Here is a 17,794-nt window from a genome sequence, read left to right on the forward strand (position 1 = left end):
AAAGACCAAAGACTCCTAATACTCCTTTTTACATGAAAGGATGGAATCTAAGGTTCTTTTATGCCTAAAAGATCCTCTCATTATCAAACCGAAAATGTGGGCCGACATAAATAATCACTATGGGCCCGGCCATCAGTCTGACCATAAGAAGCATCTGAGCATGATATATGTCTATATATATATATATATATATATATATATACACGTGCATAGTATATACACAGCAGCTAGAGGAGCGCTCGCTGCCGGACGCGATGATGTCAAACACGGTCGTCATTGTCATCCAACTCATCCTCGTCAGCCCCGGGGAGTCGAGAATACAACTTTCTCAAACTTCCCAACGAGCTCACCTGCTATGATTGCACGTGCTATGATTGCAGCCGTCATTTTGCCTCAGCACAGACGGGGCCAGAATCACCAGGCACAGATGCGGACACCTCTTCCCTCGAGAAGAGTGCCGAACGAGAACGTAAACAAAGACAAGCACACAGACAGCGCCCTCAAGCACTGTCTATGCGCGCTCCTCTCCAGACAGAAAATGCCCAGAAATGTGTATATCAAGTGTCAAACCCTGGGACACGGATGAACACACTCTCTTGAACGTTTGTAAGGCATATTAACACTCTGAGGTCTGAAAACGCGCCGGTGCGTTTTGCAGGGTTTTTTTCACATTGCAGCAAAACAGACTTAAAATACTCCATCATTTTTTGTCATAGAGACATAGGTAATATATCAATTGAAACTATAGAATATCTTCTTTTATTTGTGTACACTCAGAGTAAAAACACAATGTTGTGCTTTTTGTAAAATAAAGAAAACTAACATGATGCGTGATTTCTCCTCTCCCTCTGAACGAAGTCCAATCTGATAGTTCTCAGAAAATGAACTGTAACTTAGTGAATACTAATCACAGAAAAATTAAACTTATGTCTAAAAAAACGTTAAGATGTCAGGTTTTAAATCATGTAAGTCAAATCGAAAACAAACCTTCTGTGTTTATGTAATCTGTATGAAAAGAGAGCCATGTCAGAAGTCCGTGATTCAGCTCATTATCTGCTAATGCGGCCACGCCCACGGAGCCAGCGCTATTCAGACGCAAATTCAGAGGCAATACATGCATTCATCGTCTCAATCGTGTATTTATTGTCTTGAAAAGTGTTTATCTGGATGTAAAAGTGATGGTTAGGGAGCTCTAGAAGACATGCAGTTAGTTCCTGTTTTCTTTTCTTCTATAGATGAATTTTAGATGAGTTTTTGTTTCTTTAGCGCCCTCCGGCTGCAGTATGAATTGGAAACTCCATTCATGGAATAGCCTCTTCTTCTTTTAGATGAATTTGTGGACTAAAAATGCACAGAGAGCGCCCTCCGACTTCAAGGATTAATTGAAAACACCAGCGTTCATAGTAATGACAATTAATATTAAATAACTCCTCTGTATAGAAAATTGACATAAGCATATGAGAATCCAATATTTCTCCAAATGTGCATGCTTTTAAACTAAAAGCCTATATTCAGACTCTTTGCATCACAGAAATACATTATATTTTAAAGTATAATATAAAACCATTACTTTATATTGTAGTAATATTTTTCTGTATGTTTCATATATCATGATGAGCTTGAGACATCACAGAAGGTTTTTTTCACAGCCTACCTGACTGAAATGCCTCATTAATATGCAAGTCATTTCAGCTCATTACTATCCAATTCTTTTGTCTTCTCAGGTGAGAATGGCCCATTTTTTCAGTGGTGATTCACGCCTCTACGCATACTGTGTTTCTTGGCAAAAAGTGTCTTACAAAAACTAAATCAATATATTGTTTTATATGAAGGAGTAGGCAGCATAATTTTTACATAATTTTGAAGCAAAAACTCTAGTTTACAACCTCCAATACCCTAAAGTATTGTGAACACAGATTTACTATACTTTTTTTGGCCTTATTTCAGTGACTTAAGTTTTTAGTTTTTTCAGTAACCACGCATAAACATTATTCCTTCAAAAACACAAACATGTACATACATGTTCCTCACATATTATTGTAGCCTAGTTTGTGCTGAATACAGTGTAATGACACTTTTGTCATTTATATGTTTATGAACAACTGAAAAAAGCACAAATGTCAGGGCATGTCAAAACTTCTCCAGGCCCCAAATCAGCCTCAGACTCCAGAGGGTTAAAGAATCCCTTACTGGAGTCGACATAGTCGCGATCAGACAGAACAGACCCAAAAGACGAAGAGATACTGACTGTTTCTCAAGGCGCTCCTTTATACTTCCGGGTTGCGCCATATTACGTCATAGGCTGTCGCCGGCCAATAGGGATTGAAGTTGTTGTATAGTTTGCTTTCAGACACCGGGTCACGTGTGACGTTCCCCATTGCGCATTCAAACACAGAGCGAGTTCCCTTTCGAAAGGGAACTGAGCAAAAAAGATAAAGAGTTACAGATTAGCACTTTAATATATTATATAGGCATCGCAACAGAACATTTTCGAATCGTTCACCTTCTCGGCAAAGGAAAGTGCAGAGGATTATGAGATGTTTCTTGGAAAATTTGCAAAAAGAGAACATGATACACACAGGCATGTTTCCACCAGAGAGTGCAGAGGCCCGGAGAAAAGGCTAAATGCTACATCAGAGCCCTCTAGGAACTCAGTGAGAACTGTGAATTTGGTGCAAGTCGAAACGAACATATAAGAGACAGACTTGTAGTCGGAATTTAGGATAAAGAGCTTTCTAAAGAATGCAGCTAATGATAGCACTTACCCTGGAAATGGCGATGCATATGCACCAGTTCTGTTTTTTCTGTAAGTAGAATAGGGAATGCGTAGAACATACAGCGTAAGCTTTTTGAAGAATACAGAAGTGCAGTTTTGGCGGAAGCACGTGCAAGGCGATCATGTGTTTTTATAAAGCATATACAGTTATATTTTTTTTGAAAATGAACGATTGTTTTGCTAGATAAGGCACTTATTCCTTATTCCTTAGACTCTGGTATCATTTAAAGCCCTTTGAAGCTGCATTGAAACTGTAATTTTGACCTTCAACTGTTTGGAAGCCATTGAAGTCCACTATAAGGTGAATAATCCTGGAATGTTTTCATCAAAAACCTTAATTTCTTTTTGACTGAAGAAAGGAAGATATGAACATTTCGGATGACATGGGGGTGAGTAAATTATCAGGATTTTTTTTTTTTTTTTAAAGTGAACTAATACTTTAAATAACAAATCAAATATTGTCTATTTCAGTTGCCTCAAAATAGTAATGTGCCAACAATGCACCTGAACACACCTTGTTTTCAGATCAGCACATCCATGAGTGCACAAATGGGAGCAAATTTGCTATTTAAACAGCATGGCACAGGATGTGAAAATGATAACTGCATTGGGCTGAAATTAGCAAAAAAACACTTGTGTCGCGCCTGGCCTGCCTGGAATTGCGCCGGGTGTATGATAGGGCCCCACGTATGATAGTCTAGGTGCACGTACCTGTTACAAAGTCCAAGTAACTGGTCCTGAATATAATCCACCGTTTTCTAAAATGTGGACACCTACTGTAACACCTTGGGTGCCAGTGGTGTTTCCCAAACTGAGACCACCTTCTGTTTATTTTTAAGCATGAACTGAAACTGAAATTGCAGTAACACATACTAATTGTTCCTATGGTCTGTGAAAGAACTGGTAAAAGACTATGAACTGTTGCACACTGTAACTGGCCTAATTCTTGCTACTATCCAATCTGCGTTGTGTAGGAAAAGACACTTTGTGATGGCTTAGACCAGGGGTGTCATACTCATTTTAGGTTGAGGGCCAGATGGGAAAAAATACTTTGCAAGAAAAAAAACACACTGCTCTTTAAAAACTGCATTTGTTTTTTACTGCAAAAACACTTTATTCGATTTTTAAAATAAAGTTTGATTCAATTTTAATTTTTATTATTTGTTGTTTATTTATTCTCTAACAGAAAACAAAAAATATGTGTAGCCTGATGGCTTCCTGGCCGTGTGCTACCTCCAACATCCTGGGGAAGACAGATGTGAAAAACACAAAATCATTTTGACGGATGTAGTACCCATGTAGTACCGTGTTTCCCCTTAAAAAAGAAGATAATCATTGAGGAGAATGTGGACCAGATGCTTAAGGACCATATCATTGAGCCCTCTTTTTCCCCTTGGGCATCACCTGTCATCCTGTTTCCTAAACCGGATGGAACATACAGATTTTGCGTCGATTACAGAAAACTTAACAGCAAGACAATACCAGACGCTTATCCCATGCCCCTTGTACATGATATCCTGGAGTCCATGGAAGGAGCTGTGTGGTTCAGTACCCTGGATCTCCAGTCCGGCTATTGGCAGGTGGAGATGGAGGATAGCAGCAAAGCCTTCATTACCACCAAGGGGCTATACCAATTCCGGTCTATGCCATTTGGGCTCAGGAACTCCGCAGCCACCTTTCAGAGACTGATGGAGAAGGTGTTGGCAGAGCTTAGAGGGCAGTTTTGTTTTGTGTACACTGACGATATAATTGTCTTCTCCAGATCCTTACCAGAACACACATCTCAACTAAACTTGATATGTCAAAGACTCACCTGGGCCAATCTTACTCTCAATATGAAAAAGTGCCATTTCTTCAAAAGACAGCTGAAATTCCTGGGCCATATTGTCTCCAAGAAGGGAGTTAAGGTCGACACTGAAAAAAGTAAAGCTGTCGTTCAGTATCCTCCACCCAGAAACCTAAAGGCACTCCAGCGTTTTCTTGGTTTAGCTGGCTGGTATCACAAATTCATACCTCATTTCGCAGACATCACAGCCAGCGATGTGGCATTGGTATGCCAGCAAACACCTGAGGGAGAGAGAGTAATATCTCATGCTTCACGAACGCTTCACAGAGCAGAACTTAATTACTCCACGTCTGAAAAAGAATGTTTGGCAGTGGTTTGGACAGTGGAAAAATGGAAACATTATCTGGAGGGAAGACGTTTTGATGTGTTTACCGACCATGCTGCTTTGGCCTGCGTATTTAAGTGCCCCAAGACCAACTCCCGTCTGACACGTTGGACCCTCCGATTGCAGCAGTTTGACTTTCAAGTCCACCATCGGAAGGGCTGCTTGATCTAGGGACCTGACGCACTGTCTAGAGCCCCTGGAACTGTAAAGGAAGAGAAAGCACCATGTCTGGCAGTGACAACAGCTAAACATTCTTCAGACATTCCGCACTCACTGGCTGAAATAGCACAGGCCCAGGAGAGCGACAAAACGGTCAGTCGTCTGAAAGCAGAACCTAAAACCAGGAGAGTAAAAGACCAGCAAATTACCTTTAAAGAACATCAGGGGGTATTATATCGACAAGTTCCAATGAAGAATGGGAACAAATTCCAGATGGTTGTCCCACGAGCCTTGATACCTGGATTTCTGCATTACTTCCACGACAATCCGTTGGGTGGACATCTGGGAAGACTAAAGACCTTGCTGAGGCTGTTGGAAGTGGCTTGTGGCTTGGTGGCCATCGGTGCATGCTGACGTCTGGAATTATGTCAAGGGATGTGAAACCTGTCAAAAATGCAAACACGACAATGCTAAACCCAGTGGTCTGCTGCAATCAACACAAGTCACAGAGCCTGGTCAAATCATTGGGGTTGACCTTATGGGACCAGTCCCATGCAGCAAGAAACAGAACACCTACCTGCTAGTAATGGTGGATTACTATTCTAAATGGGTAGAATTGTTCCCCCTACGTTACAGCAAAACACAAAAAATTGTGAGAATACTCAGAGAGGAGATTTTCATCCGATGGGGGGTCCCGAAGTATCTTGTGTCTGACCAGGGTTCTCAATTTACTTGCAACGTGCTATCTGAATTATGTAACACCTGGGGAAGCATCCAGAAACTCACCAGTAGTTATCATCCACAAACAAATCTGACAGAGAGAATAAACAGGACATTAAAAACAATGATAGCATCATACGTGGGGCAATACCATCAGTTGTGGGATCACCTGTTACCTGAGTTCTGCTTTGCAATCAACTCACCCTACAAAGAGACCACGGGTAGAGGCTGAATTGAATTGATGTTGGGCCGTTGACTTCAGGGACCCCTGGAAAGACTCATCCACAAAGCCCCTGCACCGAACCAAACATTGTATAATCTCGTCGAAAGACAATCTATGATAACAGAGGAATTAAGCGCAGAATGGAAGTACAAAAAGCCAGACAAGCGAGGTATTATAACTACCGGGGGAAAGATGCGCAGTTTCAACCGGGTGACCTCGTCTGGATGAGAACTCATCCCTTCTTGTCAGCCACAAACAAATACTCTGCCAAGCTAGCGCCCAAGTTGGAGGGTCCAGCAAAGATAATAAAAAGAATTGGGCCAATAAATTACACCGTTAGTTGGGGCAATAGATAATGTTAATGTGGTAAACCTGAAATGCTGGTATGGTCGCTCTCCTCCGACGCCGACGTTTTTTTTTTTTTGGAGTTTACTGGCACCTTGCTTGTGGAGTTTTGCCTGTGTGTTTTTTTGGACTTTGGACTGCTTTCCATTGAGGATTTTTAACAGTTTCGTTTGTCACGTTGGATCTTGGACATTCATTCATTCATTCATGGACATTCCCCGGTGAGAACGATTCAATTTCATACATAATATAGTCGAACTTTCACACTCGCATACACTTTTTTAAACTAGTTTTCTGGTTGTATTGTGGTGCAATATTTTTCTAAATTGTATAATACACTTGGGTGTTTGAAACAAATTTTTGTCTCAGTCATTTTTTATTTATATTTTTCTTGTGGAATGAGCGTCTCCCTCATTTTGGTGTACTCTCCATTCGGAGTGTTACAACCCAAGCCTTCTTAAATGCTGTGGGAAAGGTACCAGTGTGAAGAGAGGTGTTGATGATATGAGTGAGTGCAGGTACAACTGAAGAAAAAATGGTGTGAAGGATATGAGTGGGTATAGGATCAAGCAGACAGGTGGTAGGGTGAGTGGAAAGGATGAGTTTGGAGACTTCTGCTTCCGAGAGCGGAGAGAAGGAGGGAGGAATGTATGTGTTAGCTGTTAAGATGTGCAAGTTGATTTGTGGTGTCGAGAATTGGCTGCTGATGGTTGTGATTTGTGAAGAATGTGGCAAAATCGTCAGCTGTTAGGGTTGATGAAGGAGGGGGAGGAGGGAAGAGAAGAGAAGGTTTTGAGAAGCATGCAAGAGTCAGAAGAAATGTTAATTTTGTTGTAGTAGTAAGTCATTTTAGCAGTAGAGACTTTAGCAGTGAAGGAAGAGAGGAGGGATTGATACACACCATGGTAAGTGGGATCTTTCGATTTGTGCCACTTCCTCTCTGCAGCTGTGTTTAGAACGATGCACGCGGAGAACATCAGATAACCAGGGAGCAGATGACATGGGCTGGCCTGGATGAAAGGGTGCAAAAGTTGTCTAAGCAAGATGTTATAGTGGAGAAAAGAGTGTCAGTTGCACTCTTAGTATCTAGTGATGAGAGCTGACTAGAGGGAGGAATTGTGGATGAGACCAAAGAGGATATGGGGGAGGGTGAGTGTAAGTTATGCTGAGAGTTGACCTGTGGAAGAGTGTGTTGTGTCCTGAGCCAGGTTAAGCTTAAGAGTGTAGAGGAAGTGGTCTGAGGTGTGCAGTGGAGTGACCAGCGTACGGTTAGTGGAGCGTAGTGTGTGTAAATGAGGTCAAATTAGTTACCTGATTTGTGAGTAGATACTCACTTGAGATCAAACGAGGCAAGCAGAGGTTTTTGGAGGTGGTTGTTGAAGTCTCCAAGAACTACCAGAGGAGTACCATCCTCAGAGAAGGATAAGAGTAGCACATCCAACTCCTACCTGACCTGGGGGACTATAAACAAATACAAAATGAATTTTAAAAGGACTGGTGATAGTAATTGCAAGCGATTCAAATGAGCTATTGTCACACAGAGATGGTGAAGGTAATTAGTTATTTTTAAGGCAAAAAGACAATATTAAATAGCATTACTTGTAACCTTTACCACTGGTTATATTTACCTTCCTGTCTCTTCAACAACAACAAAAACAATCATCAACTCAGATTATCAATTAACAAAGATAGAAGTGTCATAAAGAGAGCTGACAGTAAATCATCTGTTGCAAGACGTTTCACAGAGTTACATCAATCAGTGAATAGTGTGTCGGTATACTAATATACTTATACTGAGATAATATTTTTTAGAAATCCAACTTCTAGAAGAAATTCGACTTCTGGTCGCAGCCACGCCTGTGCCCTCAAGATGGCTGCCGCCATGGCTCTGCATCTTTTGCTCACCAAGGATCCAGTCCCTGACCTCAGTCCAGTGATGGTTCCCATCCCTTACCAGAGTCCAGAGGCAACTATCTCCTTCGTCCCGAGTAAAGAGGCGACTTTCACCGTGGCTTCAGCCCCTGACACGAGTCCAGAGAGGGCTCCAGTTCTCGTTCCAAGTCCAGAGAGGGCTCCAGTCCCCAAGTCAACCCCAGACTCCGCTCCAGTCCCTGAGTCAGTTCCAGACTCCGCTCCAGTCCCTGAGTCCACTACAGACCCCGCTCCAGCCCAGAGACCCATAGCTTCTCCCGTTATATACCCGTGGCCCCCCGAACTGCCTGACCTGCCATGGCCCCCGAACTGCCCGATCCACCATGGCGCCGCTCTGGAGAATCCTTATCCCCGGAGCCACGCCCTTACCAACCTCCAGAGTGCCCATGCCCCCGGGATGGGGGAGTGATGTCAGTGTTCTCTGTGTTTCCCTGGTCACATGTTCTTTGTTCTCAGTTTTTCCACCCTTGTCTGTTCCCTTAGTTCCCTTAGTCTGATTGAGTTCGATTTGTCCCAGCCGTCTCTTGTTAATTAGCCTTGTTTACCCCTTTGTCTGACGTATATATTCCGTGTTCTCCCTCAGTCTTTGTCGGTTGTCGTCATTGTATAACATCAGTGTTGTGCTATATGTATTCATCTCCTGCGTTTTGTCATAAAAGTCCTTGTCTTGGAATCTCCATTATCCGCGTGTGTTTCCCTAAACCATGCAGTGTGACAATATAACCATATAAAAGATTTCAGGTACAGTCTTTTATGAAAGCTTCATTAGAATTACAGATCAGATCTGATGGGTCTATGAATATTGAACTAGTGGGTGGGTTGACAGCTGAATATTCAAACATCACAGTAAAATGAGGTGGTAACTGAGTTTCCGTAAGTATAAAACTGAGTCATATTATTGGCAGGCATTCTCAAACAGAGTCTGCTCTCCAAAATAGATCTATCATGGAAATGTCTAACTGGGGAGTGACAAACGCAGATAATCAAACCATTCAATACTGCTTTCCAAACAACAATTTGTCTTGTTCCAAGAGTTTCCGACCTGAAGCGGAGTACATTGCTGTGTACATTTTCATTGCTGTAACATCAGTGTTCACCGTGTTTCTGAACCTGTTGGTGATCATCTCCATCTCGCACTTCAAACAGCTCCACACTCCCACCAATGTGCTGATCCTCTCTCTGGCAGTGGCTGATCTGATTGTAGGACTGATTCTCATGCCAGTGCAGGGAATGAAACTGATTGAGCCATGCTGGTACTTTGGAGAAATATTTTGCTTAATATTTCCTCTTATTCTTTATGTGGTTCTCACAGCATCTCTTGGTAATATGATTATTATATCTGTGGATCGATACATTGCTGTGAATGACCCTTTGCGATATCCAATGAAAGTCAATAATAACAGAGCTGTTGTTTCTATTGTTGTAAACTGGTTATTGTCCTTCATATATAATTTTTATCTGTTGTATGAGTTTTTACTGTATCCAGAGAGGAACCACACATGTGTTGGAGAATGCATACTTTCTGTAAAGTTTGAAAATGTAATGCTAGATGCTTTTGTTTGTTTAGTGGCACCTTGTTTAATAATTATTCCTTTATATGTGAAAATCTGCTTTGTAGCAAACTATCAAGCTAAGCATTTAAATTCAGTCACAGAGAAAAAGGCCAAATCAGAAAAAAAGGCTGCAAGAACCTTAGGGATTGTAGTACTGGTTTATCTTCTTTGCTGGATGCCATACTATTTAACTTCTCTTTCTGTTGGGCATGATGAAAATGACTCACTGTTAATTAATGTAATGGATTGGATTGTGTGCATGAATTCCTGTATGAACCCACTTATATATGCAATGTTTTATCGATGGTTCAGACTGTCAGCTAAATACATTTTGACAAAGAAAATATTTGAACCTTCATCTGCATACTTAAATCTGTTCCCAGAGGAAAAATGATAATTTACACTCTCATGCAAATGTAAATGAGATAATGTGTCACCAAATGAAAGAGTTCTTGTTTTAAGCACCTCTTTATAGAAGATTAGATGGCATGTAACAGCTGTTTTGTTTGTTTGTTTGTTTTATATAAAAAATATGGTGTCTAACATGTATATTGTGATCATATTTGTGAGTGACACTATCTGCTCCATTTGCTCTGTTTGAAAATGTAAGAACAGCAAAATTGTAGTAATAGATATGTTAAAAGTAATATGTTACTTAGAAGAAAGTAAGGTACAATATATTTTGATGCATAGCCATGGTAACTGTGCACTTACAGTAAAACAATTGAGACAAATTTCACAACATGAGCTTAAATGATTGATGATGGGCAGGAGTGATGTTTAATCATTATAATGACAATTATAAAGTTCTTCATAGTTCCTGTTTTCTGCCTGTTTTTGCCTTTTAAACAAAATGAGCCAACTAACCAGCATGACATTTAATTAGTAATGCACTTATTGCAGTGTGTTAAGCATTTACACTAAAAAGGCATTTACTTCACAATATACAGTTTACAATATACATTGCATTGACATGAAGAATATTCAATTGCCAACTTGCAGAAATTTTCCATAAATATTCTTTGTTTTGAAATGTAATGCATTCTGTTCCTGAATATATATATATATATTACTATGTTACTATATTTATAAATTTATGAGGGGAAAGATTTTATGATTCATTAACAGTGTCAAATAATACCAACTGTGTTTAGGCTAACAGCTCTCAGTAATGTGTCGGGTCCTCACAATAGAAGCAGTACTGACAATTTTTGCAGGAATAAGAGGGAACCCAGTGTGCCTGTAGCTTTCTTTATTTCTGTTTTGATGAGTGGCAGAAAAAAGTAAGGCATATTTAGGACATATGGCATACCTAATCTGCTCCTGTTAGACACCAAATCAAGCTGTGATATGAGGTCAACCATATATTGTAAATGCGGAGGGCACTTTCACGGGTCACAACAACACTCAAACTACTTAACCATATTCCCCTCTATTAGATGCAGTGTAAGTATACGGTACACAGTTTTATTGTCTAGAGCAGTTCTTCTCAATCCTGCTCCTGCAGACTGTGAAAAACTGAACTCACCAAAATGGCTGTGCCCACTTATACAGGAGTGTCCAATTCACTTCAACTAAGTAATAAAAAATATATATTTGATCAAATTAGTCCAGAATACACGTTGTGTTGCTCCGATCACATCAAGGGTCAGCTAAATTTTCGTAGTGAAACACTGAATTTTTGCACTCTCCGAAAAAAAAAGTACAAAAGCTGTTACTGGGGCAGTACTCTTTTCAAAATGTTACTAATACCATTTAGGTACAAATATGTACACTTTAGGGACCAATACCTTTGTGTTACTAATATGCACCCTTTAGGGGCAAGTAAGGTCCAAAGATTTACCTTTTGAAAGGGTATCACCCTAGCTTTTTTTTACCTTTTTTTCTGAGAGTGTGTGCCATCTAATGTGTCTTTTACCCCTGTGCACCTTTAGCCCCTTTGTACCCTACAGTACAGTATACAAAATGTACAATTGCAAAATCCAAATGTAAGAGACCTTGAGAGCTTGATTAGCTGGTTCATGTGTTTGATTAGGTTTGGAGCTAAACTCTCCAGAACAGTGGGTTCCCAGAAGCTGGGTTAAATAAGGGGTTGACCGACCTCAAATTTTTGACTCGACCAAAAAGCCAAAAAGTCGAGTCATTGTCATCAATTAATCACTGATGACGTCATTAGTAAAAACACAAGAGATGGGAATGCTTTGCCACATGCCCCAATTTGCAACTAGAGGCTAAAGCTTGTGAACAAACTTTGATGTTGTTTTGAGAAGCCTGAACCTCGAGCCGAAACTCGAACTCTGGTCGCCTTGTGCAGAGCTCCGGCATTTGACAGAACTCTGCCCACAAGGCTATTGCTCCTAAAACAGCTAATTTTCTTTAGTTATTTTGTCTATGGGTCATTACATTTCTTACAGTTTTCTGCTTATTCTAAATTAAAACCTGAATTAGAATTCAGGTGATTGGGACTGAGTGGGTGGAGCTGAGATGTCTGGTGTTGAGGGTGTAACTGATTCTGTGACAGTAGCACAGTAAGATTACATTACGAGAGAGCGATTGCATGAGTGAAATAACTGTGCAATTTTCTCTCTACTAGTGAAGCTGTGAGTTTTAATTCAAAAACAAAAGAATATATGCTGGCACTTTTAAATTTATAAGCTATTGTTTTTATAAATCACAGAAAAGCACTGACAGTAATTTTCTGCGCTCCTGAATGTTTCTGTGCGCACAATCTGCATGTGATGCGCGATCTACTGTCTGTATGTGTGTGCATGTTACAATGTAGCAGCACATTAGTATAGAACAGCGATTAACTTACCTGAACAATAAACTGTTTAAGACATGCATTCACCAATCAAAATTGGTATAACTCTCGGAGTATGCATTAATTTGTCATTTTAACCAATGGAAACAGAGCGTAAAAGTGGATTTCAAAGATTTCTACATCTATGGGATTTTTGGGAGTTTTGTAATCATTTCTAAGAAAACCAGAACAGTAGTCAGAACAGTATGAAGGTCTGCAAGGTGCCTCTGTCGTTAGCGTCAAAATCACATGATCAGCAACTAGTCGACATCAAGCTTAAAGCGTCATGGCAGAGCATTAAAGTTGACAAGTCGACTAGTCTGTGCAACCCCTAGTTCGAATACCTCTCCTGTAGATCACTACATCATTAAGGTATGCAGCAGACCACTCCTCACAGTGCATTAACGTCTGGAAGGTAGCAGTTTCTCCATGTAGTCCAAGTGTAGGACCATGAACTGAAAGAGTCCTAGCAGTGTCTTAAAGGAATCAATCAACGGGCAACTGCCAGTACCCCTTACCCAGCTCCAATGTAGTGATGCATTAGGACTGTTCTATCCTCTCCATCAGTTCTGGGCATAGGGTAGGCATCAAACTTGGACTATCATCAAAGTTCGACAGTGGTTGCAGATCCATCTTAGCTTGGGCCATGTTGCACTGGGAAATATCTATTAATTTTTTTTGGTTTGACCCTCCTATACAGAATCATTACCCTCCATCCTCCCGGGGTCATAACAGTAACTTGTGTCCTTCCGTGCAGGATACACTGAAATTTTGTGTCCTGGATGCTAACAAAAGAAACAATGGAAACAATGGTTAGAAAGTCAGACTGATGGCTCAAGGTTGCAGGTTCGATTCTTAATACCGGCAGGAAATGACTGAGGTGGAAAGGCATCTAACCCCCAGTCACTCCACGTGCGCCACAGCAAAATGGCTGCCCACTGCTCCGGCTGTGTGTGTCCACAGTTTGCAGTGTATGTGTATTCACTACTCACTACTCCTAATGTGTGTGCCCCCTAACATAGGGCTGCACAATATATCATTTTAGCATCGAAATCATGATGTGCGCATCCACGATAGTCACATCGCAGAATGTGCAATTTCAAGTATAGGGACTGTTAATCTGTACGGACCAGACAACATGGTTCAAAACGCACGTGATTCTCGGATTAATTGCAAAGTTTGACCATCATACAATGAAAGTTTATCATTTGAACATGTTTTAGGTTCTGTCAGTTTAAACATTCCGATTCTAAATCATTTGAGTGCACAAAGACATGAAAGAGAACTCTATTCTGAACGTGTGGCTATTTTCTGTACATGCACCCACACACACAAACAGAGCCGCGTAGATGCACGTGAACACTGAATGCCGTTCTCTTCCGTGTCTATTTGTGCCTGAATGAACACATACGTGCAAAAAAAAAGTCAAAAGTCAAAATGCACGTAAAACACTGAGTATCCTAAACATGATTGCTTATTACTTAGGTGAACTAAACAATTGAGAAAGAAAACCGAATGTGTAACATTATTGTGGATCTGCACATTCGGTCTTAAGATGACAGCAGCCTAATATTCCTGCTGCTTTCTGTGTCATGAATGTTAATCAAACAACAAAAGACAAATATAAATATCACTTTTGTAGTTTTAACACAGATTAATTATATTTAATTTATACAGTAAAAACTATGCAGTGTTATTTTACATTTGATTATTCAATTTCTGTACCTGAATACTGTTAGATTACCTGAAAAATATAAAGCACAATTTATTTCATTTGTATCTTTGTTCTTTTATATTTATTATCTATGCTTGTAATTTTTCATTCTTTTCTATGCATATTCACTCAACTACAAAATCACCCCAATCCTATAATGATTAAATCTTTCCAAATAGAGCTATTCAAGTCATTGGTGAATTTTTTTTCATATCGCAATATATATTGCTGAAAAACAAAACATAGCAATGTCAGTTTTTTCCAATATCGTGCAGCCCTAATTTGGATGGGTTAAATGCAGAGGACAAATTCTGTCTTACCATACTTGGCCTTCACATGTCAAGAAAGAAAAGAAAAGAAGAAAAAGCATGCTGGCTTTCAGTATTCTACCAAAATTCCTAGAGATCTGGGATCTGTGGGTCAATTAGTGGAGAAACTGTTAAAAAGTTCTTAAAGGATGCATGGCAATAACCAGCAATCCCAAGGAGTCAGTGCAACTCACGTTTACAAGGATTGAGAGGCTTCAGGATCTCATCCACTTTTGCATTGATAGATCTTACATAATCTTCATTAATCAGATTATCACAGCTTTTGCAAACTCACACTTGGCCAGGTGTAAAGTTACCAAGGCTTTTGTCAGCCAGACAGACACAGTTAGAAAGTTAATGTGGTGGATATAGCCAATCTGTTACTGTTAAATAATTTCTTATTTCTTGGGCTTCACTTTTGACTTTCTTTGTGTCTTGGGCTTTTTCCATTGTGCACATCATGTACCTTACCTAGACAAAACAAGAAGTGGTAGTGCTTGGACACACTGACACTCTCACACGCAACCAGAAGTTGAAGACACACACACATTTACACACATACATTTCTTACTTGTTACTATATTTCTTGAAATGCCATACATGGTGAGGTTTGATTCTTAAGTTGTATGATTGGATGCTCAAGCCATCCTGGAGATTGTTGTCTGTAAATATGACCTTTCTTCCTGAATAAATCTGAGAATGCTTTGTACCACACTTGATCTGTGACTGCTTGGTCATTCTCCCGACATCTCGCGCTGCTGCTGCCACACATCACAGGGGTTGAGGCATGAACTTCTGCCTTCATAATTGCCCTTCTTGTAGGGTTCACCCTATATGGATGCTGTTTAACCAGGAATATTCACCCACATCAATATCATGGCATATGATTGTGGTTCTACCTGGTACATCAGAGAACAGAATAGAACTGGTATCAAACAATGCAATATCATCTTCCCCTCAGAGAGAGATAAGAGGGCAAAACACTGACCCCTGGTTTCACAGACAAGACTTAAGCCTAGTCCAAGACTAAAATGCAGTAGTGTTTTTTAATGTCACATTTATAAAAGCTACTTAATTGCCCTAATTGTACTAAGGCCTAATCCTGACTTAATCTAAGCCCTGTTTGTGAAACTGGGCCTTAATATCTCCAAATCACTTAATATTCAATGTGATCAAGGATGAGATTGGAGGGACTAAAACTAAAGATTCTTAGACTGACTTTGTTAAAGTGAACATTAACAAACAGGAGCAAAGCATAGTCTTGATTGTTTGGAGAAACCGTTCTAGTGCTTCTTAACAGTCATTCTTAACAGTGAATGACTTTCCTGAGCTAAATGTAACCTGACATATTGTTTTATTGATGTATTTCTATGGCTGAAACACAGCATTTTCCTCAACACCTCAGTAATACTTGATCCTAGCAGTTTTGTGAATAGGTTTAAAATCCTTGAGAAGTTCCTAGCTAGGAACTACACTGCCCTCCAAAAGTTTAGAAACACCTCTGGCAAAGTGTGGTTTTGGATGATATCAGCATAAATCCTTAGAGTAACTTGATATTATCATTGAAGACCAGCAATATTAATTTTCATTTTGATTACATAATAATGGCAATATATACATGTCAAAGTCAGACATGCCCCTTTGCCAGCTGTGATGCTGGTTACTGGTTTAAACTTGGCACAGGTTTGTAAAAGATTAATAGCTTCAACAATTGATTGCCAATTAAGTTTAGAATACAATGAACCAGTCAGAACCCAGTTTAGGTCAGATAGCTGCTAATGCTGGATATTTTGATGAATCGAAAATTTTATGTTTTTTTCTATGTACAAACTGTTTATATAATAAAATATGTTTTCGTAGTTTGTGTTGTCCCTTCTCAGTGCAAAATTATCAAAAATGAAAAAGGATTCATGCCAATATTGTCAAAACCCCACTTTTCTAGGGCGTTTCCAAACTTTTTGAAGGCAGTGTATTTAGAGAATTCGTAGTGAATTCAGCCCCTGATCATCAGTGTCCTCTTGGCTTTCTTATGATGTAATGATTCTGTGTTCAATCCTTTTGAGACCAATCAGCACTTTTAACTGAACCAAGCTGTTTATATGACAAAATCTTTAACTCTCCAGGGAGTCTATTAGCACATGAAAACATTTATCATCAGTAATGATGTCCCATTAAACATGATGTTGAAGCCTAGCAATTAAAGGTGTTAGATGCATGAACTTGTGCTGACGCAACCAGAGCTGTTGTAGCTTACATCCATTCCCCTTGGATGAAGGTTACTCATCATTACCCTAAACACTTTACTGTTTTTGTAGAAAACAGATATAATGCTTTTGTTGTGTGCAGTGAAAAGAGTGGCAAATGGAAATAAACAATGCATGAATGTGAATGATCAGTGGATGCAAGGTTGTCTGTAGACACTTTGTTTGCACTTATATGGTTTGTTAGTTACAAGAACCATTCAGTAAAATTAATTCACAGAATATTTACACTGATTGCTGCAATACTGGCATGCAATAAAGCAGTGGTTCCCAACCACGTTCCTAGAGGCCCCCCAACACTACATATTTTGTATCTCTCCTTTGTCTGACACACCAATTTCACATCTTGGAGTCTCTGCTAATGAGCTGATGAGTTGAATCAGGTGTGTTTGATTAAGGAGAAACGCAAAATGTGCAGTGTTGGGGGGCCTCCAGGAATGTGGTTGGGAACCACTGCAATAAAGCACCAGTTATGTCTGTCTAATTAATAACTTTAACAACCTGCACAGCAAGTTTACTTGGTTACAAAAAATTATTACGCATGTCGGGTTAGGCATATAGTACAGTAGCGTTTTGGGCGATCGAAGTTTGAGTCCCGAATCAAGATCCTTTCCCAATCCTGTTCCCCTGTCTGCTCCAATTGCTTGTCTGCTCTACACTGTTCTGTCCAATGAAGGCCAAAAATAAATCTTAAAAAATACACATGAATGTTAGTAATAAATAAAATGTGAACAATTATAAATTACACTGTAGTATAAAACAAGTAACATGTAGTAATTTTTTGTATTCTTAAATATTTTTCTTCTGAATGCATTGCAGAGATAGATATTTC

At 39.8% G+C, this 17,794-nt stretch overlaps 1 protein-coding gene across 1 annotated transcript; it reads left to right on the top strand.

Moving 5' to 3' along the window:
• Positions 1–8,699: 8,699 nt before the first annotated feature.
• Positions 8,700–10,976, top strand: LOC125277576 (trace amine-associated receptor 13c-like). Its single transcript, XM_048206054.1, has one exon. It carries the CDS (start codon positions 9,272–9,274, stop codon positions 10,271–10,273), a length of 1,002 nt encoding a protein of 333 aa, XP_048062011.1. The 5' UTR covers positions 8,700–9,271; the 3' UTR covers positions 10,274–10,976.
• Positions 10,977–17,794: the final 6,818 nt, after the last annotated feature.

The sequence above is a fragment of the Megalobrama amblycephala genome, linkage group LG10 (assembly GCF_018812025.1).
Source record: "Megalobrama amblycephala isolate DHTTF-2021 linkage group LG10, ASM1881202v1, whole genome shotgun sequence".
Taxonomy (NCBI): Eukaryota; Metazoa; Chordata; class Actinopteri; order Cypriniformes; family Xenocyprididae; genus Megalobrama; species Megalobrama amblycephala.

What these genes read in the sequence shown, in the direction of transcription:
- LOC125277576 (XM_048206054.1), top strand. Translation starts at nt 9,272, where the DNA reads ATGGAAATGTCTAACTGGGGAGTGACAAACGCAGATAATCAAACCATT.